General features: G+C 40.0%; 1 protein-coding gene across 1 annotated transcript; it reads right to left on the reverse strand.

The window, feature by feature from the left end:
• Nucleotides 1-6,731: 6,731 nt before the first annotated feature.
• LOC114650668 (cystatin-B-like) lies at nucleotides 6,732-17,348 on the reverse strand. The gene is made up of 3 exons (XM_028800454.2): nucleotides 17,117-17,348; nucleotides 9,820-9,921; nucleotides 6,732-6,933 (listed from the first exon to the last, which is right to left on the reverse strand). The coding sequence occupies exons 1-3, from the start codon at nucleotides 17,180-17,182 to the stop codon at nucleotides 6,805-6,807; spliced, it is 297 nt and encodes a 98-aa protein (XP_028656287.1). The 5' UTR covers nucleotides 17,183-17,348; the 3' UTR covers nucleotides 6,732-6,804.
• Nucleotides 17,349-22,366: the final 5,018 nt, after the last annotated feature.

Below are 22,366 nucleotides of genomic sequence, written 5' to 3' on the forward strand. Positions count from 1 at the left end.
ATGAACATTTAAGCAATATAGTAAATCATTAAATATACATACATTGTACACTACAGTAGACAAAGAGTTTCATGTTACAGTACCCAGATGATTTCTTACAAGGCCCATTATTAGCTGAAAGAGGAGACTCAACCAATCAGAGCAGGATTTTCATTCTCTTGGGCTCTGATTGGCTGCTGCTAACGTGGTGTAATCTCGCAAAAACAGCAAGCACGGGTCCCCGACACATCTCAGTTCTCTGCGTATCGCGTACCTTGCTTGTGGTCTGATTGTTGTGAGGAAACTTTTTGTGAACTTTTCTTTTTGTTTTAAGCCCTACGATGGCTCCAAAGCGTCCTTCTACATCGCGGATTTTCACCTATCGCTGATGGGTCTGGAACATAACTTCTGCGATAGGCAGGGGATCATCTGTATATGAAAGCATGGGTCTGGTCTCCGTGACCCTGAAGTGGGCAGTGTGAAGTTTATGACTTGATTGTTGTACAGCAGGATTATGACTATTGGGGTGATATTTTTTAAATTTTGTGAAGACATTCCCAGTAAATCCTGAGACTTGAAATTTTGTGAAAGTTTCACTATAATGTAATGCTGGAATTCATGATGTATGGTCTTAAACTTTAAAGTTAGGAAAAGCATCTGTAAAATTGTTCACTCTCAAAAATGGCTTACGTTTTGCACCTTTATTATTGCTGTACTGTGCTTCCTTATGTTCCAGTTCTGTGTGCCTCTGGTGGTTTAATAATCACTTTATAGACCTGATTCTATGGCTCAAAATGACCTTCATGGTATAATTTTACTGCGCCATATTCTTCAAATGTCCAGTCAATCAACCAGTTTGGGCAAAAACTGCAATTCAAATTTGTGCATTTGTTCTATTTCTGGACCCAGAGGGAACCAAAGAGCAGTAACAAAATTGCTGTCAACTGGAACTGCTGTGAAGGTTGTTGTTTTAATAGTTACATCCAGGCTTTGACTCGGCCTCCATTTCTTTCTTTTCAGCCAACCCTTAATGCATTTACTGGTATATAGTGAATCCAGAAAATATTCAGACCCTTTCTCTTTCTGCACTTTATTGTGTTGTAAATATATTTGCCATTTTGCCCAGTTAATACACTCAGTAACCAACCCAGCCACAGGGGATGCACAAACCAGTGTGTTTCTTCGCGCCGGTCCCAAGCCCGGATAAGTGGGGTGGGTTACATTAGGTAGGGCATCTGGTGTAAAATTTTGCCAAATAAATATGCGGACAACAATACAATACCAGATCGGTCGAGCCCCGGGTTAACAATGACCACCACCAGTACTGTTAGCCAACAGGGTGCTGGTGGAAATTGGGCTACTGTTGGCCAAAGAAGAGGGGGGAGACATGTCCGGAGGCAGGAGGAAAGTAAAGAGAGTGGAACTGAGGGTAGGAACTTTGAATGTTGGCAATATGACTGATAAGGGGAGAGAGTTAGCAGATATGATGGAGAGAAGGAAGGCTGATATATTGTGTGTACAAGAAACTAAATGGAAGGGGAGTAAAGCCAGGTGGATTGGAGGTGGATTCAAATTGTTCTATCATGGTGTGGATTGGAGGATAAATGGAGTAGGGGTTATTCTGAAGGAACAGTATGTCAAGAGTGTCAGACAGAGTAATGATTATGAAGCTGGAAACTGGAGGTGTGATGATGAATGTTGTTAGTGCATATGCCCCGCAAGTTGGGTGTGCAATGGGTGAGAAAGAAGATTTTTGGAGTGAGTTGGATGAAGTGATGAACAGTGTACCCATGGGACAGAAAGTGGTGATTGAAATGGATTTCAATGGACATGTTGGTGAAGGTAACAGAAGAGACGAGGAGGTGATGGGTAGGTATGGTGTCAAGGAGAGGAATGAAGGAGGTCAGAGGATTGTGGATTTTGCCAAAAGGATGGACATGGCTGTGGTGAATACATATTTTAAGAACAGGGAGGAACATAGGGTTACGTACAAGAGTGGAGGAAGATGCACACAAGTAGATTACATCCTATGTAGATGAGTCAATCTGAAGGAGATTGAAGACTGTAAAGTGGTGGCAGGGGAAAGTGTAATTAAGCAGCATAGGATGGTGGTCTATAGGATGACGTTGGAGATCAAGAAGAGAAAGAGAGTGAGGGCAGAGCCAAGGATCAAATGGTGGAAGTTGAAAAAGGAAGACTGCAAGGTTGAGTTTAGGGAGGAGGTGAGACAGGCACTGGGTGGTAGTGAAGAATTACTAGACAGCTGGGAAACTACAGCAGATGTAGTAAGGGTGACAGCAGGAAGGGTGCTTGGTGTGACATCTGGAAAGAGGAAGGAGGAAAAGGAAACCTGGTGGTGGAATGGGGAAATACAGGAGAGTATACAGAGGAAGAGGATGGCAAAGAAGAAGTGGGATAGTCAGAGAGATGCAGAAAGTAGACAAGAGTACAAGGAGATAAGGTGCAAGGTGAAGAGAGAGGTGGCGAAGGCTAAAGAAAAGGTGTATGATGAGTTGTATGAGACGTTGGACAATAAAGAGGAAGAAAAGGACCTGTACCGATTGGCTAGACAGAGGGACCAAGCTGGGAAAGATGTGCAGCAGGTTAGGGTGATAAAGGATAAAGATGGAAACTTACTCACAAGCGAGTAGAGTGTGTTCAGCAGATGGAAAGAGTACTTTGAGAGGCTGATGAATGAAGAGAACGAAAGAGAAAAGGTTGGACGATGTGGAGATAGTAAATCAGGAAGTGCAACAGATTAGCAAGGAGGAAGTAAAGACAGCTATGGAAAGGCCGTTGTTCCAGATGACATACCTATGGAAGCAAGGAGGTGTTTAGGAGAGACGGCAGTGGAGTTTTTAATCAGATTGTTTAATGGAATCTTGGAAAGTGAGAGGATGCCTGAGGAGTGGAGAAGAAGTGTACTGGTGCCGATATTTAAAAATAAGGGGGATGTGCAGGACTGCAGTAACTACACGGGGAATAAAACTGATGAGCCACAGCATGAAGTTATGGGAAAGAGTAGTTGAAGCTAGGTTAAGAAGTGAGGTGATGATTAGTGAGCAGCAGTATGGTTTCATGCCAAGAAAGAGCACTACAGATGCGATGTTTGCTCTGAGGGTGTTGATGGAGAAGTTTAGAGAAGCCAGAAGGAGTTTCATTGCGTCTTTGTGGACCTGGAGAAAGCATATGACAGGGTGCCTCGAGAGGAGCTGTGGTATTGTATGAGGAAGTCAGGATTGGCAGAGAAGTACATAAGAGTTGTACAGGATATGTACGAGGGAAGTGTGACCGTGGTGAGGTCTGCGGTAGGAGTGACGGATGCATTCAAGTTGGAGGTGGGATTACATCAGGGATTGGCTCTGAGCCCGTTCTTATTTACAATGGTGATGGACAAGTTGACAGACGAGATTAGACAGGAGTCTCCGTGGACTATGATATTGGCTGATGACATTGTGATCTGTAGCGAGAGTAGGGAGAAGGTTGAGGAGACCCTGGAGAAGTGGAGATATGCTCTAGAGAGGAGAGGAATGAAGGTCAGTAGAAACAAGCCAGAATACAGTAGAACCTCTGGTCACGAACGTTACCAAACATGTACAAATCGGGTTACGATCAAAAAGTTTGCCAAATTTTTGCATCTGTTCACGACCACACGCTCTGGTGGCGAACAAAAACACTGTTTCCCTGCCCAAGTTCATAAGCACCAATGATTTCCCATTCTTCGTTTTCCACTTTCTTTTCTTTGCGTACACAGGGCCTAACAAAGCAGCTGATGTTGCAAAAAGAGTTAGTGTTAACCAAGCAAAGGCGTCAAGTGCTGGAAGAGGTAAAAAAAAACTGTTGCTGTTGTGGTTGAACGAAAAGCAACTTGCAGGGGATAGCGTAAGCGAGGCAATCATATGCGGAAAGCCAGGATTCAGGGTGATTTGCTGAAAAAAAATCCTTCTTCGAGTGGCGAAGGTGAGGAATTTAAAGCCAGTAGAAGATGGTTTGAAAAGTTTCACAAGAAAAGTGGCATTTAATTTTTTTCCCTGTGCTTAAAACTCATAAAAAAAAGTGTTTTCAGCGAGTGGTTCGTAAGGGTCTAGTTTACTATTACACTGTGCATTCTATGGTATAATTAACTATTATGCTTAAAAAATTTATATATTTACATAGAGTTCATACAGTCTGGAATGGATTAATTGTATTTACATACAATCTTATGGGGAAATTACGTTCAGGTCACTTCCAGAGTTTTGGAACGAATTACGGTCGTGACCAGGGGTACCACTGTACATGTGTGTAAATGAGAGGAGGTCAGTGGAATGGTGAGGATGCAGGGAGTAGAGTTGGCGAAGGTGGATAAGTTTAAATACTTGGGATCAACAGTACAGAGTAATGGGGATTGTGGAAGAGGGGTGAAAAAGAGAGTGCAGACAGGGTGGAATGGGTGGAGAAGAGTGTCAGGAGTGATTTGTGACAGACGGGTATCAGCAAGAGTGAAAGGGAAGGTCTAGGATGGTAGTGAGACCAGCTATGTTATATGGGTTGGAGACGGTGGCACTGACCCGAAAGCAGGAGACAGAGCTGGAGGTGGCAGAGTTAAAGGTGCTAAGAGGATGGACATGATTAGAAACAAGTACATTAGAAGGTCAGCTCAGGTTGGACAGTTTGGAGACAAAGTCAGAGAGGCAAGATTGCGTTGGTTTGGACATGTGCAGAGGAGAGAGAGATGCTGGGTATATTGGGAGAAGGGTACTAAGGATAGAGCTGCCAGGGAAGAAGAAAAGAGGAAGGCCTAAGAGAAGGTTTATGGATGTGGTGAGAGAGGACATGCAGGCGATCGGTGTAACAGGACAAGATGCAGAGGACAGAAAGATTTGGAAGAAGATGATCCGCTGTGGGAACCCCTACTGAGAGCAGCCAAAAGTAGAAGAATACACTCAGTAACCTATAATGACAAAGTAAAAACCTGTTTTCAGAAAAGGGTTGTAAATCTATAAAAAATGGTAAACTGAAATCTGTCATTCAAATAAGTAAATAGACCCTTAATTCAGTACTTTGTAGAAGCCCCTCAGCAACTTAACTCTACAAGCTCTGCACACCTGGATTTATTCCATTCTTTCAAGCTCAGTTAGATTGGGTGGTCAGTCTCGTTGCAAGGATCTCCTTCAGCTGAACTTTAATCTTCTGACAGAAGGTCTCACATTATCCTGAAGCACTGTCAGGCACAGTAAGGAATTCATAATGGATTCCATGACCGTGAGCTATGTAGGCCCTGATGCAACAAAGAAGCCCCAAACTATTGCATGTCCACCATCATGCTTTATAGCCGAGTAACAGGTTGTCCTGGTCAAATGTGGTCTTTGGCTTTCATCCAACATGTCTTCTGGTACCTTTACCTCATCTGTCCAGAACATATTGTTTCAGAAGGCCTGGTCTTTGCCTAGTTGTTCATGGGCAAACTTTAGTCTTGTCCTGAGGGGTTTTTTTTTCTTTTCTGGACAGTGAAATATTCCTGCTGGCACATCTCCCAGTCTCTTTCTAATAGCAGACTCATGCACTTTAACATCAGAGCTACCATTAGGTCCTGTGAAGAATTTCTGGGGTTTTCAGAGACTTCAACATTTTGTGGCCTGTTCCCATGCTGAACTCACTGGGGAGGCCTGGCCTGGACCAACTGGCAGTTGTTTGAGATGATCTCCACTTGTAAAGGACTTCTTTCAGTCTAGACCTGGTGATAGCAGACACTTCAACAACAAAGAGTAAACACACTAACTGTCTGAGGTTTAAATACGAGCGGCCCTTCTAATGACGGTCTAATCAACTTTACCTGATCGGGTGCAACAGAATATAATTTGAGGTACTGATAGTTGCAGGGTGGACCTATTTTTTCCACATGCAAAATTTACATTTACAGGTAGTGTGGTGTAGTTATTAAGGCTTTGGACTTCAAGCCATGAGGTTGTGTGTTCAAATCCTGCTACTGACACTGTGTGACCCTGAACAAGTCAGTTGACCTGCCTGTACTCCAAATTGGAAAACCAAAAAAAGAATGTAACCAAATGCAACATAAAAGTGCTTAGTCGTCTTTGGTAAAGGTGTGAGCCAAATATGTAAAATGTACATTTGTGTTCATTTAAAATTACACGATGGACTACAAAATGCAGGTGTGGAATGATGTTTGTCATATCTATTGATTTTGTTTAAATGAAGAACTATTGATGCACATATCTACATATGTTAAAAAAGAAAACACATTGTAAGGGGTGTACATACTTTTTCACATGACTGTATGCCATGTAATTGTGTTGCAAAATGTGTTTGGCTGCAGTTTTACAAAAGTCAAATTTGAAACAATATTTTGTCACAGTAAGGTTAAAAAAAAGAAAACACACAGCAAGACAGTCTGCTGATGTACACAGTATGTGGTCAGCAGTGAATACACATTTTATGCAGCTTTGAATTACTGTAATTCATTTGAGAATTTTTTTGCCGTTATGCAGAAATGTATGCAATGCAGAGGCCTGCTAGTTTCTTTTGAAGTCAACAGTGGCATGCAGGCCACGAGCGACTTCATAAATGGACCAAGCGCTGGACTGGACTCTCTCTTTTGTTTAAGTTCCAAAGCAGAAAACTGAATATATTAAGAGATGTATTTGCTGTTGAGAAATACAGTATTCATTCTAAGCAAGTAAGCCACAGGGCGCAACTTACAAAAATCAAAAATTACACAAACAGATTAAAATCATAAACGTAACTGCTGCAAGTATTTGCAAAACCATTTATTTAAATTTTTGTCATTCTCTTAAGAAATGAAAATTTATTTTGTAATGCAAAAAATTAGAAATAGTCAATTTCATCTTGTTCTCCTTTGGGTGACTGGACACCATGGACCTTCAGCTCATTTCCATGTACGGGAAGGCTCCGGAAGATTCTCAAGTGTATATACTCCACTCCTCCAACATGAACCTGCAGGACAATCACAGCATATCATACAGTGACAAGACACAAATTTAATGCAGGTTACAATATGGACTTTCTGCTGTACAAGAAGCCCCTTTTTGAGTTTTCTTTAAATAAAGTACTAAGTTCATATTGTAAAAACAAAAAATAAAATCACATAGTGAAATAAAATGGCACCTGTAAACTGAAGTATAAAGTCAAGCTAAACATCTACTACTAAAGATCATGCACGATATTTAACAACCATTTCAAATTGTACATTTCCAAATAGTTTTACAATCTGAAAAAAATAGCACATGAGATGTTACTGCCGACCCACTTCGGCCACCAAACGGATTTCAGGGGTTGAACACAGTAGCCCTGAATCTAGGGTGGTGCGCCTGTTTTGCTTAAGAAATTACTCAGGGATATCCAGTGTGTTGTAAAAACCAGCAGTCTTGTATGTACGCACAAATTCCTTTTTGGAACTTCACCACAAGCCCAGCTTTGGGGTCCTGGAAATCAGTTAAGATGATTTTTTTTTTCCATTTGCAAGGCCAAAAGCACAGAGAGGCTTGTTTGGAAATTGGATGGATGGATGGATGGATAGATACATAGAGATACTTTATTAATCCCAGGGGGATCTACGTGCCTTTCTAAAGGACCAGAGAAATAGGCTGCTCTAATTCTTCTGTAGGATAATAAAAATAAACAAGTAAAAATTTCACATTCACTTGGGGTGGATCCTTCTCCTCCTCATCATCATGTACTATGACTTTGCATCTCTTGGAAATTACTGTTTGCTCCGATGGCTTTCCACCACCACCGCCACTTTTGCAGTTAATCAACTTTCTATTTAAATAAACTAGAGGCTTCGCCCCCTGCTCACTTCGCTTGCCAACCTCCCAGCATGCACTATGCGCCAGCCACTTTGTGTCCCAGCCGCTCGTGTATGTGGATTTCACTTCCACCAAATAACAAATCTTTTAATTCTCATGGATACACCTCATCATCGGGAAGAAACATTACTTTTCCCTGATAGCAACAAGAATCAGACGATCTACAAATCGGCAACTTAAAATTTAAATCCGAACAATATATTCAATCTCTTTTCGCTGTTCCGTTATTTCACGGAGTAATAATTTCCATTTGTTAGTGCTAATACGATCTTTACTGTCATTTTTTTTGAGACTTTCGAATTTTAGTACTTTCATCATCTCTAATCTGCTCTGCATGTGTATTGCACCAACATTTTTTGAATTCTTTACGACATTTTATTTTGTCATCTACTCTTTGTCTTTTATTTTTAGCCCCAGGCGTAGTTAAATCTCTTGGCACAAAGTCTCGTCTTGTGGGACGTGAAAGTATCTCTCTGAAAAAGTCACGTCTCGTCCCAGGATTTTTTTTATATATATATTATATATAAAAAAATAAAAATCAAGAGATGTGTCCAGTTGTATCGCTTCCAAAACTGGACACACTCTCACTATAGGGAGGACATTCTGTTGAAGTGAATTGCACTGCAGTGAGTGTTACCCAGGCAGTGGTGCAATCATGTCTTCTCCTAGCCTCATACTGGCGTCTGGTAAGAAAAGTTTTGCGTCAGCCCAGGTGTTGCACGCTGTTGACAGTGATATGAGCAGTGATGATATGGACAGTGGAAGCGAAAGCGATTCTGATGAATGTGAACGTGACGCTCGTGTCAATCGTACATGTGCAGTATGCTGTTCAAAAGCTGATCAGTCTGGAAAGAAAATCCACACGGAGTCACACTATTGTCCTGACTGTGACGCTGGATGATGTATTTCCCCGTGCTTCGACAATAACAATATTTTAACAGTATATACATTATTATTTGAATCAACATTATATTCCTACACTTCTGAATTTATACTTTTGGTGTTTTGCACATTTTACAGAAGTAGATTTTATACATTTTTCAAGTAAAAAAATGCAGTGACTGTTATTGTCCCCCCCACCAAGAAGAAGCAAAATATGTAACGGTAAGGAGGATGATTATGTTCACAACGGCAGGTCAGTAAGAACATTGGATTGTGGAGGATTGTGGATTTTTTTTTTTTCAACCATTCAAAAGTGAAAGTTTAAATAATTAGGAGCACGGAGATAAATGATTAATCTCCTCCAACACATTTTACTGGTCATACGCATGAATAGGGGCGGCAGTGTTTGTAGGATGTTCTCATCGATTACACAAACTTCAAACTAATGGCATTGAAAGCTGGCTGTGTCTGCTGTACTCTTATTCCTGCTGATGACATTCACGTCACAACATTACAGAAATATCCAGTTGAGAAATGTGTGAATCACCATTAGCTCTGCTTTTTTTAATGGTACTATTCAATTTTGCTTTCTGTCATATCAACTATTAAAAAAGTCCAAGGATAATCAGAACAAGCAAGTGGTCATAAGATTATCCACACTGTTGGGTACAACTAGACACCTCACTGACACCGAGATTTATGCTGTTGCCTTACCAATCTATGCATCCTTGGCATATGCATTCTGGGTTTTGGTGATGCAGTTTCCATGATCTTCCCATTCTGCGCAGACAAATCCACATTTAAGTCAGGTAAACTAACAAATGGTAGATGTATGTGTGCTTGTCCTGTGATGGACCGGCACCTAATCTCGAAATAGTTCAGCTCTTGTCCTTCCATGCTTCCCTTGTGCCTGGTTTGGTTTAAGTAGTCTTGAGGATATTATTAGCCCAAATTTGAAACTAATCAGGTTATGCTCTAGGAAATGCGGCCCATTTTTTATAGCACCCTTTACAACAAGCAACACAAAAAAGGGAATTTGTACACAGAATGAGTACGCCACAATACAGAACAAAGCATCGAGGCAATGTGTGCAGTTTTCATACATAGAGAGGCAATTAATATTCATGCTTACCTTAATAAAGTAGTTGGTTCCAGCCACCACTTGCGATTTATACTGAACAGCTTTAAATATGTGAAAAGTCCGATTAGTTTGGCTTTCAACCTGTGGCTTCACCTGTGGAGATTAAAGAAATGCAGATTTAGTTCTCTGCCTTCTGTACAGTTCATGGCTTCCTCTGTTAGGCCTCTGAACAAGAATTAAAGTACCTGTCCATTTTCAATGCCTGCACTACACACCCTAACCAAGGCCGGTTTTAAATCTACAAATCTGCTCCCTTTTATTCATTCTGGCTGTAGCAGTCCTAAATTCTGTTCTACAAATGTCACCCAACTGGGTAACACCAGCAGAGATGGATGCACCTCCAGTAAACATTGCTATGATATGTGATGCTACAAAGCATGATGGAGTACAACTGACACAACTGATCATTAAATAAAGTATGAAAAGCTGCACCAAGTACCTTCCGTGAGCCCATAAATAAGAAGCTCCATCACCAGTTTTTACTCTGCAGCTTCCCAGAATGCAGTACTCTTGACAATCGACACCATTCAGGATTGCACTTGTGCTGTATGCTGTGACTTTATGGGAATTGTCTAAGCCCCACTGTTCAGCAATCACCCCCTGTGATCAAGTCTTTACACGCACTGAAAAAGTAAAGTCCTGCAGGAAGGACACCGTGTTAACAGACCGTTGTCTTATTTAGCAATACTGTGCAGGCGCACTGCAACTGAGGAGATAGAGGAGAAAAAGAGATCTTTAAAATGTAGTTAATCTGATTGGGAATTCTTAGGATAGAAGGGTGCTCAAGTCCGAGTTTGGGAAAGCAGCCCATGGTTTGAAAAGGATCAGACACAAGATAAACTGGTAACTCAAAAAGCGGAGAACTAGTGTGCTACTCGATTACCAAAGTAGTAAATTAATAAAGCACATCTCTGAATCAGTAATGAAGATGGCAGACATTAAGAGGTGTAACAAACTGATTCAGAAGGCTGGCTCTGTGGTAGGAGGGAAACTGGACAGATCAGAGAATGTCGTCTAGACTTCAGTCTGTTATTAAGACACTAATCATCCATTTCTTAGCGTTACAGTTGGGACAGAGGAGCGTCTTCAGTAGTAGTAGTAGTAGTAGACTGACTACCATAAAGTGCTCCACTGAATGTCACAGGAAGTCCTTCCTCCCCTCAGCCATCAGACTCTAACTCCTCTTCTGGTCAATCATCCCCGCAATAAGCTGTTCTCTCCTTCCTTAATGGATGTCTCAGAACATTTTTTTCAAACTATTTAGATGTGTAATAACTCATCTGTTGCTTCTCATGCTAAAGAACTTTTAACCTTTTCATGGTTCTCAAAATGTGGAAGATTATTATGGGAAAATACTTCCTGCTCAATGTGTTATTCTGTTTAGTAAATTAGGGATTTGGAAAGAGACTCTGATGTATAGTAACTACAGTCAAACTCGGTTTTAACGAGCACAGTTATAATGATTTCTCAGTTATAATGAAAAAAAATTATTTTTGACAGAGATATCAGCTATTCGCATGTAAATTCGTCCGGTTATAACGAGCGAAATCTCGGTCATTACGAACAACACTTGACCACATCCTGGACTTTTGCGAGCCACTTAGTGGAATAAATTTCAATATGCAATAAATTTTTTATCTATTACCTAGAACAATGTTACAACTGTTACCATACAGAATTGCTTCAGGAAATCAACTTCTGATATTTTTGAAGAAGAGGACGAATTTCCGTTATCTACACGGGATCGCCAAAACAATATTGAAATGAATAATATAAATTATTACGACTATCAACATGTGGATGACTAATTGTTTACTAGCGGAATTCCTACTGAAAACGAAATCATAAACGCGTTGCTTCAAAAAAAAAAAAAAAAAAAAAAAAAGAAGATGACGATGAAGATGACAAGGAGGAAGACGCCGCTGGCATATTGGATTTACTAGAACGCAGTTTGCCAACATTGTTTGATGCCGAAAATGGCTGCAACAGATTGATGGCATTTTTCAAGGGCCTGATGAGAAAAAGCAAGCGTTTTAAGAGGCAAACTGCGTGACTGTAGATCACAAGGTTTAAAACAAAAAAGTATTTTGGACTTTCTTAGAAAATAGTATATTGTACTTAATGTATGTTTTCATTATTGGCTAAATGTATAATTTTTTCAATAAATCACTATTACTTTAATAGACTGAGTTAGTTTTTGTCAAATTCGCATTTTCTGGTTATAGCGAATTCAGCTTATAAACGACCAAATAGAGTTGGTCCCATCAAACTCACTATAACCGAGTTTGACTGTATTATATTTAAAATTTACTGTGTACCTGTACAGCATAGTAAATAAGAATTTATTGTAGTTGATTTTGATATTTATATATTCTATTTTACTTTATATGCTTATTTTTCCTATTTGCTCTTCAGGTTACTTGTGCCTTTTTCTATCCATACAGTTGTAACATAAGTAATCTCCTTTTAGATTAATAAAGTATTCTGATTCGGAATATTTGGTAAGGGGCATCACATACTGCATTTTTTTTCCCATTGGGGGTTTATACTGTATATGTACTTCTTTTAAATAAGGCCTGGAACAGCTTGTTTAGAAACAAGTTAAAAAAGGTTTCTAAACATAAGCCCAATTCAACAACTGATCAAGTCTTGCTTTTCAGTTAAATAAGACATAAAGGGATAAACAGGAGTATGTACATAGTTATGATTACTTTTTTGTTTGGATGTAGTTATGCATATCATAAAGCAGCTATTTTCTGATTTACAGTAAATGTACTATGTTATCTTATACCACTGTTGTTTTACTTTCTTTTTTTTTTTTTGCTATAGTAACTTGATGTTTTCTGCAGAATAACATGTTACATTTGGCCAGAATATATTCTTTGATGTCATTAAAAGTAAGACATACGTTTCTAATCAAAAACAATATGATGTCATTAAAAGTAAGACATCCGTTTCTAATCAAAAACAACCAACATGAGAATTTTCCAAAAACACACGTTTACAGACCGACATTCTTCGTTTTCACATTCCAACAAATTGTGCTTTTTTTTTTTTTTTAAACATTAAAGTGCTTGACCAGTACATCATGATTGGGATTCTCTATGTTCATCCAGGTCTTCCACGGTGATCAAACCTGGAACACATTATTCAGTCTGAGCCCGTTCACCGGCATAGCACAAGCCACACTCTTGACGCTTGATGGTTTTAATTCTGTCAACAGGAGGATCTTCGAGTGAAATATCCGGCAGATTATCCTGCTCCTTACTTCTATAGTTATGGCCCATGTTTTCCAATATCTATAATGCAGTTTTCTTAAATTGCTGCGCTGTGCTTTGTAATTAGTAACGGTCCACTTTGGCGACTTTGGACGTACACACAACCTCCTCCCAAAGGTAATGCCGAGTTACGGTCAACGGTGATTAGTCAGTTTGGGTATAGTAGGTCATCATACTTGTTAGAAGGGTGCCACCTAGTGGAGATTTTGACTTACTGCCAAATACTGATGAAAGGCTGAAAAATATTTTAGGAACAAATAACCAAAGGGTCGGATTAAATAGTTTGAGTATAAACAGCTGGCGGGCCACTTTAAACTAAGCAGAGAGCCGAATGAGCCACTGTTTGTCCATGAGTGCTCAGACAAACACGACCATGTCCCTTTTTCAGTTATTAAGCAACTAAACGATGTGAGCAGTTACTATGCAAATACAATTGAGGGTAGGTCGGGCAGTATGGGAAATGAAATCAAGCAGCTTTGCTGCACCCTGCAAGTTTCTCCAAACCCGGCCAAGGAAATACCATACCATTTTCTAAGCCCACTTAATACTGAGCAGGGTAGGGCGCAAGGCAGGAAACATTCCCTTGGACAGAGTGCCGGTCCATCAAGCAAGGCTGATGGCATCAGGTTTTTGTTCCAACCCAGTTGCTTAATTAGAAAACAATCCTTACCAATATGCTTATTTAATACCATAAGTTGTTAAGTGTTTTAACTCTGCAATGTCAGGTCATTCTTAAAATTGTAAATTCCCCCCCTTTCTAATGAGATTGTCCAAATGATTTGAAACCTAAAATGGAGTAATTTTCTGTTTTTCACTTTTTCTTCAGTTACCTTTCAAGTACTTTATTAAACCAAATAATTCACAGTGAATGCGCAAACTAGATAGAGAAGTAATGGGTCCTTTGTCTTTAGGAGCAGTTATAAGCAGTGAAAGTAGCTGTTTAAGACAAAAATAAGCAATTAAGGGTTCCAAATCTCAACAAGCAATACATCTAAAATGAGGCAGAAAAATGTCACTTCAGAAAAAAATGACTTCGAGAAGCAGCTGGGTTGGAACAACAACCTTACCTTTAGTGGTTAGGCAAGCCACTTCAGTCGCCACTTTCAAATCACACCTAAAAACGCACTTCTTCACATTGGCTTTTAATTCTTAACCTGTCTTATTTCCACTTGCTTTTTGCTATTTCTCTGTTTTATTGGGTCCCCTGACCCGTTTTTTAGTGTCTCTGTTTTAATTCTCTCTTAATGTTTGTTTTTAATATTTTGCTTTTAGTCTTGCTTGTTTTAACTGTACAGCGCTTCGGTCAGTTGTAATGCTGTGTTTTTAAGCGCTTAACAAATAAAAATGGTATGGTATGGTATGGTACAGCCATGCAATGCAGCCCTCCAGGACTGACGTTGTTCATCTCTGATTTAAAGGGTCCAAGTCTTAAATAGCAAATCAATTAAGTGAAGTTAACTGGCTGCAAGAACTGGTCTCTAATAAAGAAACGGTTAGAATGAAAACCTGTAGCCACTGCCCTCAAGGATCAGAGTTGGGCACAACTGGTCTAAGACAGGGGTCTCCAACTCCAGTCCTGGAGAGCTACTCTGGCTGCACGTTTTCATTCTAACTCTTTTCTTAATTAGTGACCAGTTTTTGCTGCTAATTATCTATTTCCCTTTATTATAATTGACTTTTCTTGAGAGTCTGACTCCTGAATTGATTATTTTTTCCTTAAGCAGCCCCTAAACATAAATTTGATGTGAAGTGAGCCAACAGTTGGGGCCTCAAACTCCAACCAACTTCACTTCATTCAGTTTCTTAATTTGAAGCCCATTCTCATTGCTAATTAAACCCGTTATTTAATTCCATGACGCTCATTCTACCATGGCAGACATTTCCAAAGCTGTCGATTTTCTTTTTTAAGAGCGCTGTCAAAATGTTTTGTAGACCTGAGCAGATCAACATTACTTCACCTTTCTTTATTTTCAGTTATGGTGTGATGGACACAGGTTGTTGTTTATGTGTTGGTTCATTTTGTGTCTTAATATTGTTTGGTTGCTAATTAAGGAAAAAAGAAATAATTAAGGGGCCTGAGTCTTAAGTTGTGCATCAATTAAAATTAAGGCAAAGAGTTAATTAGCAGCAAAATCTGGTCACTAATTAAGAAAAGAATTAGAATGAAAACCTGCAGCCGCAGTAGCTCTCCAGGAGTGGAGTTGGAGACCTCTGGTCTAAGGAGAACACCCCATTAATTTAGCATCTCCAGTCCAAGTACCTTACAAGTCTTTGGATGGTGGGAGGAACACCCGGAGGGAACCCACATTGACAGGTGGAGGACCTGTGACATTAACCCTGGTCTACCTTTATATATAAAACACTATACAATAACACAATGCTCACTATATTAAAGGCAAGTACTTATTCTCATTTACAGTAGCAACATGCATTTTTAATATTTCCGAATGTCGAATTGTCTTGCACAGCTACCAGACGCATTTTATTTTTTTAACTGTAGGTGTAACTTCAGGTTCAATTTTATTTAGTAAGTTATCAGGTAAAATACAACTGCAAAATTTAGAAATCGCTAACTTGAGTTATTAAGGGCTCGAATGCTTCTTTTTCGGTCACGCAGCCCCCCCCCCCCCCCCCCCCCCCCAAGAAGTGTTTATAAAAGACGCCTTGGAATATTTGTTTTTAACAGACGTTAAACTGGTGTGGCGGGGGTCGCGGTCTTCACACTTGATCCCGACCCCCAACACGTCCGTGACCGTGCGACTCACCTTTGGCCTTGTAATATTGAAGCTAAACGCTAACTTCGACACACTCTCTGCAATCGTGTTTTGCTGAAGGTAAACCTGGCGTATATTCCATCATTCTACAATTCCATTCTGTCCATAGAACAGAGTTCATAAGCAAGGCGCGGCGGAGGCTAACAGCCCCACAGCCCTGCACTTCATTTCTGACTTGGTCGGTTTTGCTGTACTGTAATTACTTTTTTTGTTATAAATGCTTTGTGATAAAATACTAGCAATCGACCATTTTGTACATTTTAAAAAAAAAACTGATTACACTTTGACCGGCAATTTAAAAAGATTAAAGAATTCGAGGCGAGTGCCAATGTTCGAGTTTAACTGCCTTTCAATAACTAATTGGGCTTCCACTGGTAACGCAGCCCGAGTGTATGTGACAGACCATTGTGGGGGGGGAGCAGTCTATTAAACATCTGCGGTTGGTTCCCTCAATTTGCCCGATTTCGCCAGGAAAGGATAGACTAGACGTTTTAGTCTCCATACATATTGCATGCATTCCACTGTATACTATAAGCAACATTTACTTTTCTCTTTTTCTTAAAAGATAATTAGTGCGCATGCAAGCATACCAAATAATCTAAGTATTGCTGTGATTGCTGCAATTAATGAGTGAGTGACTTCATTTTAGCTGTGCGCTCTGTCCTACAATGAAAACTAAACAGATGCACTATCAGTCATACAAACGTTAAAATTTGTTGTTTAAATACACTACAGCAATCGAAAGAATAAATCTAATCTATTAAACGAACGTACGGTTTAAAAAAGTTTTGCAACAGCTTGCGACACACCCAAAGAGTTGAAGATGGGGCAGTGGCTCACGTGAGTTCGAGCGGTGACTCATTGGCAGGCGCCTCTGATCAGCTGATCACACCCTAACACTATACAGTAACCTCTTCCTATAATTATTAGCGACGTTCTAAAAGGTTTGGATAACAAGACAGAAAATGCAAAAAAAAAAAAAAAAAACTTTCTGCACATAGCAAGTCACTGATAAACCAATCTTGCTGAAAATGCATAACACAGTTAAGTTTAAGTTGTAAATTAAAACCTGCTAACGCTCACTGGCTTTTGACAAATAATGTCTTAAAAATTAAAGTGGCACAGGAGCTAACAGGCAAGTTCGACTGCATGGTGATTGCTTCGTCTCGAAGTTTCCACATCCATCATTTCTGCGTGGAATTTCTGTCGCGTTTTAATGGCGATGCCTTTACCCACCTCATCGCAAATCTTCTGCACTTCCGCGTCCGCCGTCTTCGCTGCTGAGGTTCCTCCGCACAACATGGCAGTTAGCGAATCTGATGTACAAAAAAAATAAAAAATAAAACAATAAAGTCTCCAGACTGAGCTACTAACCCGTTCAGCAGACTTATAAGCGAAAGTGGGTGTGAATTTCCTAACGCCTTGGTGCAAGAGGCGGGCGCGAGTGGTGAGTGACTCCCTTTCCTGTGGTATTAGGCGGACGCTTTCATTTTAGTTGAGCGCATGCGTAAAGACAAATTATCCACTGTATATAGACAGACGTGTGTGTGTTTAAGACCTACTCATTCTTGTAAATCCAAAAATGCGCCCATCAAATTTGACTAATTTTGTTTCATGGTAGCTGGGACAAAACCCATCCAGGCAGCATGTGGTGCTAGGTAGGAACAAAGCTACAGGCATAGCATGAAAAATAAAAAACTGCATTTCTTTTAAATCAAACTAAGCACAATAGTTTCCGAAAACAGAATATGATCAGAAAATGGCAAACAATTTGAACTGTGTTCATCTAAAATCAGCATTCAATTTCTGATTGAGTGGAATAAAAACTTCTAGCAATAGGGAATACACGGAACTACTGCTACAGTGAGCACTACTTGGGACTCTCTTGCAGAGCTATAGATGACTTGTTTGTATGTATTTTGTACTATTGGAGCTCAGGCAGGACTAACGTATGTATAAGGGGTCACAAAGGCATTGGAGATTGAGCTAAAAAATTTTCTTTTTATAAAAGAGTGATTCATCCATTGCTCCTGCTTTACCCAGTTTAGTGCCATGGTGCCCAGATGCTATCTTGGCAGCACTGGATGCCATGCCGAAACTTGTGCAACTCCATTTTACACTTGTATGCTCATTTGGGAATACTTAACAAACATTATCTTTGACATGTCATTTTCTAACCTACTTAATCTAAACCAGGGTCACAGGGAGTGCTGGAGCCAAACCTAGCGAGCATAGACCGTGCACGATGGCAGGAACAAACCCTAGACAGGTCGCCAGTCCATTGCAGGGTGAACACCCTCGCATCCCCACTCACCAAACACATACTGGGACCAATTGGACATTGAAAGGAAACTGAAATACCTGGAGGAAACCCATGCAGATATGAGAAGAACCTACAGAGTCCACAAAGGGAGAACATCAGATGCAAACCCTGGCCTCTTTACTGTGAGGCAGCAGTGCCACCACAGCATCGCCGTGCTGCCTTTAGACATGTGAGAGGAAAACTAGAGTACCCAGAGGAAAAAAAAAAAAAAACACTTGGGCACAGGAAGAATGTGCAAACCTACATGGGCATTGGCCAGACCAGAATTTGAAGCCAGTCTTCCTAAGCTGTGCTAACTAGTGTGCCATCATGCTATATTGATGATGGTGATGACAAAATCATTGACTAAGTGTGATGGATTTTACCTGAGGCAGGTGTACTTTTTCAGTTGCTCATAAGCAGTTCTTGATTTTTCTAGCTGGTGTTCATGTATTTATTTTACTTTTGATTTGAAAGTCTTAGATTATTTCTTATTTTGTAATACATTTTGGGGATTTTGTTTTCACTTCAATAATTGTTCTGATGTTGTAGGTATTTCCATTTAGTTGTCTCATTTAAAAAGTCTTTCTCTCTTGGACTCAAATCATCATTACCCCTCACTGTATTTTCTAACCTGAATCCTATCTACAGATTGTGCAGATTCTGATTTTGCAGTGTTAACGTACCTTCTCAGTCTCCTCTCATTTACAGTGACTTCATTTTTTTTTCCTTGTGTAGACTGAGGTTGTTTACTTGCAATTTATAATCTGACATTTTATCTTGGTGCATGTTGCAAACGGGGGATTAACTGGTGAATTGATTAATTTTCCAAACCAATACTCTAATAAAAAGTAATGAGCCCATTCTGCTAGCTCAGGACAAAAGGTGGTAGCCACCAATGAATGGAATGCTGCTCCATTACAACATTACAATGATTTTGATGTGAGCAAGCCATTCAGTCCCACAAAGCCCATTAATCTTAGTCATGTAATTTCTCCAAAATGATACTGAGTCAATGTTTGGTTTCAGGTTATGCATATGAACACACCCAGACTCGAGTCACACCAGGAAGATCTATAGTAGGATCCACAGTCAACACAGGACATGCACATTTAAACTCCTATTAATGTTCTACATTTTGAATTAGGAAACAGTTGGAAGAATTCTTTGTCTGCTGTAGGCGTTTTGTAGTGCTTGTATACACATAACAATAAACACTGCCCTCACCCACCTGGAAAGAGGAAATACATATGTAAGAATGCTGTTCATAGATTACAGCTCAGCATTCAACACCATCATCCCCTCAAAACTCGTCTTGAAGCTTGACGACCTTGGGTTGGGGACGACCATCTGCAGATGGATTTTCTCTTTCCTCACAAACAGGCCCCAGGTGGTGAGAGTCGGCAAACACACATCCTCATCACTCATTTTAAACACAGGAGCGCCGCAGGGCTGTGTGCTTAGCCCCCTCTTGTATTCCTTGTTCACCCACGACTGTGTTGCAAAACACGGCACAAACACCATCATCAAGTTTGCAGACGACACAACCATCATAGGCCTTATCACTGACAACGATGAGACGGCCTACAGAGAGGAGGTGCTGGCATTGAGTAATTGGTGCCTAGATAACAACTTGTCTCTTAACGTCAGCAAAACCAAGGAGATGATTGTGGACTATCGAAAACAACAAGGCAGAGAACACCAGGCCATCTACATCAGCGGCATAGAAGTTGAAAGGGTTAACAGCTTCAAGTTCCTCGGAGTAAACATCACCAAGGATCTCTCGTGGACCCTTCACATAGACACTGTGGTCAAGAAAGCTCGCCAGAGGCTCTATTTCCTGAGGAGGCTGAGGAAGTTTGGCATGAATGCCAACATCACCTCAAACTTTTACAGGAGTGTGGTCGAGAGTCTGCTGACGGGCTGCATTACCGTCTGGTATGGGAGCTGCTCTGCCAGCAGCCGGAAATCACTACAGAGAGTGGTGAAGGCAGCAGAGCACATCACGGGCAAGAGTCTTCCTGCCATTGAAGACATTTACCTCCATCGGTGCTTGCGTAAGACAAGCAGCATCATAAAGGACCACAGCCATCCAGCACGCCAGCTGTTCTCCTTGTTACCATCTGGCAGACGATACAGGAGTCTGGCTGCTCGGACTACAAGACTTAAGAACAGTTTTTACCACCAGGCCATTCGACTCCTCAACAGCAACACCTGAACACTTACATACACTTACATTACATCTACATTGCATTACATCTACATTGCACTACTCACACACACACTGTACCTGCACACACTCTGAATACTGACTGGAACATGCATCTGCACTTTATAACTTATAACTTCTTTTAAAACATACACATTTTATTTTATATGGCTTGTCTATTTTTAACTTGTAATCTTTTTTTTAAGCTTTATTGGATCTAGGCTGAGTGACTTGTTTTTCTCGTCATACACATTTCATTGTATGTTGACCCTGTGTTAACCTATATATGACAAATAAACCTAAACCTAAACCTAAACATGTAAAGGCATGTGCCGTGCTGGCTTGGTGTTGCAATCAAATGGAAAACGCGTCTGCTTGCACATACTTTTTGTTTTCAGCTGACTTCTGACTATCTGTTCCCTTGATTAGTAAAATGTATTCCTGCCTCTCAAAGCAAAATTTGGGACATGCCAGTGCTCTTTCACAATGTCTGTCAGGGATCAGGGTGACCACAAGACCTGCTGCTGATGACTGTACACATTAGCGTCTGCAGCTGGTTGTCATGACATTCAAAACAGTTTTCTTAAATCCAATAGAAAATATGTGAATAGACTTGAAGAGAGCAGTCTATCGCCACTCGCCATGGAATCTGACCAAACTCGAACAGTTCTGCGAAGAAGAATGGGCAGACATTCCTCAGTCTAGGTGTGCAAATCTAGCAGAGACGTGTCCAAGAAGATTGATGGCTATAATGACGGCAAAGGGTGGCTCTATTAAGGGGATTGATGACATTTCCAACCCTGTCATTCTTGGTTTTTTATTTTTTAATTAGTTTTCTGAGCTGGCCACTTTCTGTTAAATAGTTGCAAGGCAACATTTGTAAATAAAGCTGGAAAAAGTTCTTTTGAGCATGGTTTTTGATTTTGGGCTGTATGACACATAAAGTAACTTTCTATAACTTCTATATAGAAGCTTTGGTCATAGCCGAAGGTATACAGCTGCATATACTGTAGATATTATTAAATCAATCATTCATTATTCTTTGTCTCCTATTGGAAAACTATCCAACTTCATGGCTTAAATGCTTTCACAAAGCTTGGCCTTTGTCAAATCTACCCCCTAATCCATCTGTAAACGGACAGCAGTTGTCTCACTGCATTAGTTGCCCAATCCTGGCATTTTGTATTCTATAAGAATGTCTCCTAGAGTTAACTATTCTCTTAGCATTATTTTTTTTGGAATCGGCCAACAGTCTTACTAGATGAAGTGACCGACATATAAAACTGCTTTAAGAACAAATGTGTCCAAGTGACTTTCACAGTCCTCATTTGACACAACTTCACACTAAATGTAGACAAGCGTTTGTTTTCTGTGTCTATGATCAGATTTGTAACATTGTGCTTGTTTACACCAAGTTTCTCATGGCTTCTGACATTCATCACATCCTATTGTGATCTTGTCCTTCAAGGGTAGCATTGTTTTTTTAGCAGTTACTTCTACTTCAGTAAAAAGCACCGTCTGGGATTTAGTTATCTGATTATATTGAACTTCCTCAATGCTAAAATGCTGCACACTTTTTTTTTTTTTTATATATATATAAAAAGCCTTAAATAGGGAAATAGAGCCTCATTTATAACATTTGTGTGGATCAGATTGTGACAATAAAGGCACGTCAGAAAAACAGTAAAATAAGTAGGCCAAAAAAAATCAGATTTATAAAACCTGGCGAACACAATTCTACACAACTTCCGCTTTAAAAATCACAATCACTTTGTGAACATGTGTTCATGAATCCACCTCATATACTGCATATGCCAGCGTTTCTCAACCTTTAAGTATTTGCGTTCCGAGTTCTTATAACAGTTTTAATCGCGCCCCTCTCATGTTTTTTTAAACCCTACTAAAATGTATTCCTATATTTTTTTTGCTGCCGATACACCGCTATGAGTTTAAAATTTCCCTACGAATAGCGAAA

This window comes from Erpetoichthys calabaricus, chromosome 4 (assembly GCF_900747795.2).
Source record: "Erpetoichthys calabaricus chromosome 4, fErpCal1.3, whole genome shotgun sequence".
In the NCBI taxonomy this organism is placed as follows: domain Eukaryota; kingdom Metazoa; phylum Chordata; class Cladistia; order Polypteriformes; family Polypteridae; genus Erpetoichthys; species Erpetoichthys calabaricus.

Bases quoted from the DNA above. Each gene is read 5' to 3' on its own strand.
- LOC114650668 (XM_028800454.2), bottom strand. From the start codon at position 17,182: ATGTTGTGCGGAGGAACCTCAGCAGCGAAGACGGCGGACGCGGAAGTG. The intron at 9,922-17,116 runs GTGGGTAAAGGC...TAATCTCCACAG, and splicing joins TGCAGAAGATTTGCGATGAG to GTGAAGCCACAGGTTGAAAG. The intron at 6,934-9,819 runs GTAAGCATGAAT...ATTGTCCTGCAG, and splicing joins GAACCAACTACTTTATTAAG to GTTCATGTTGGAGGAGTGGA.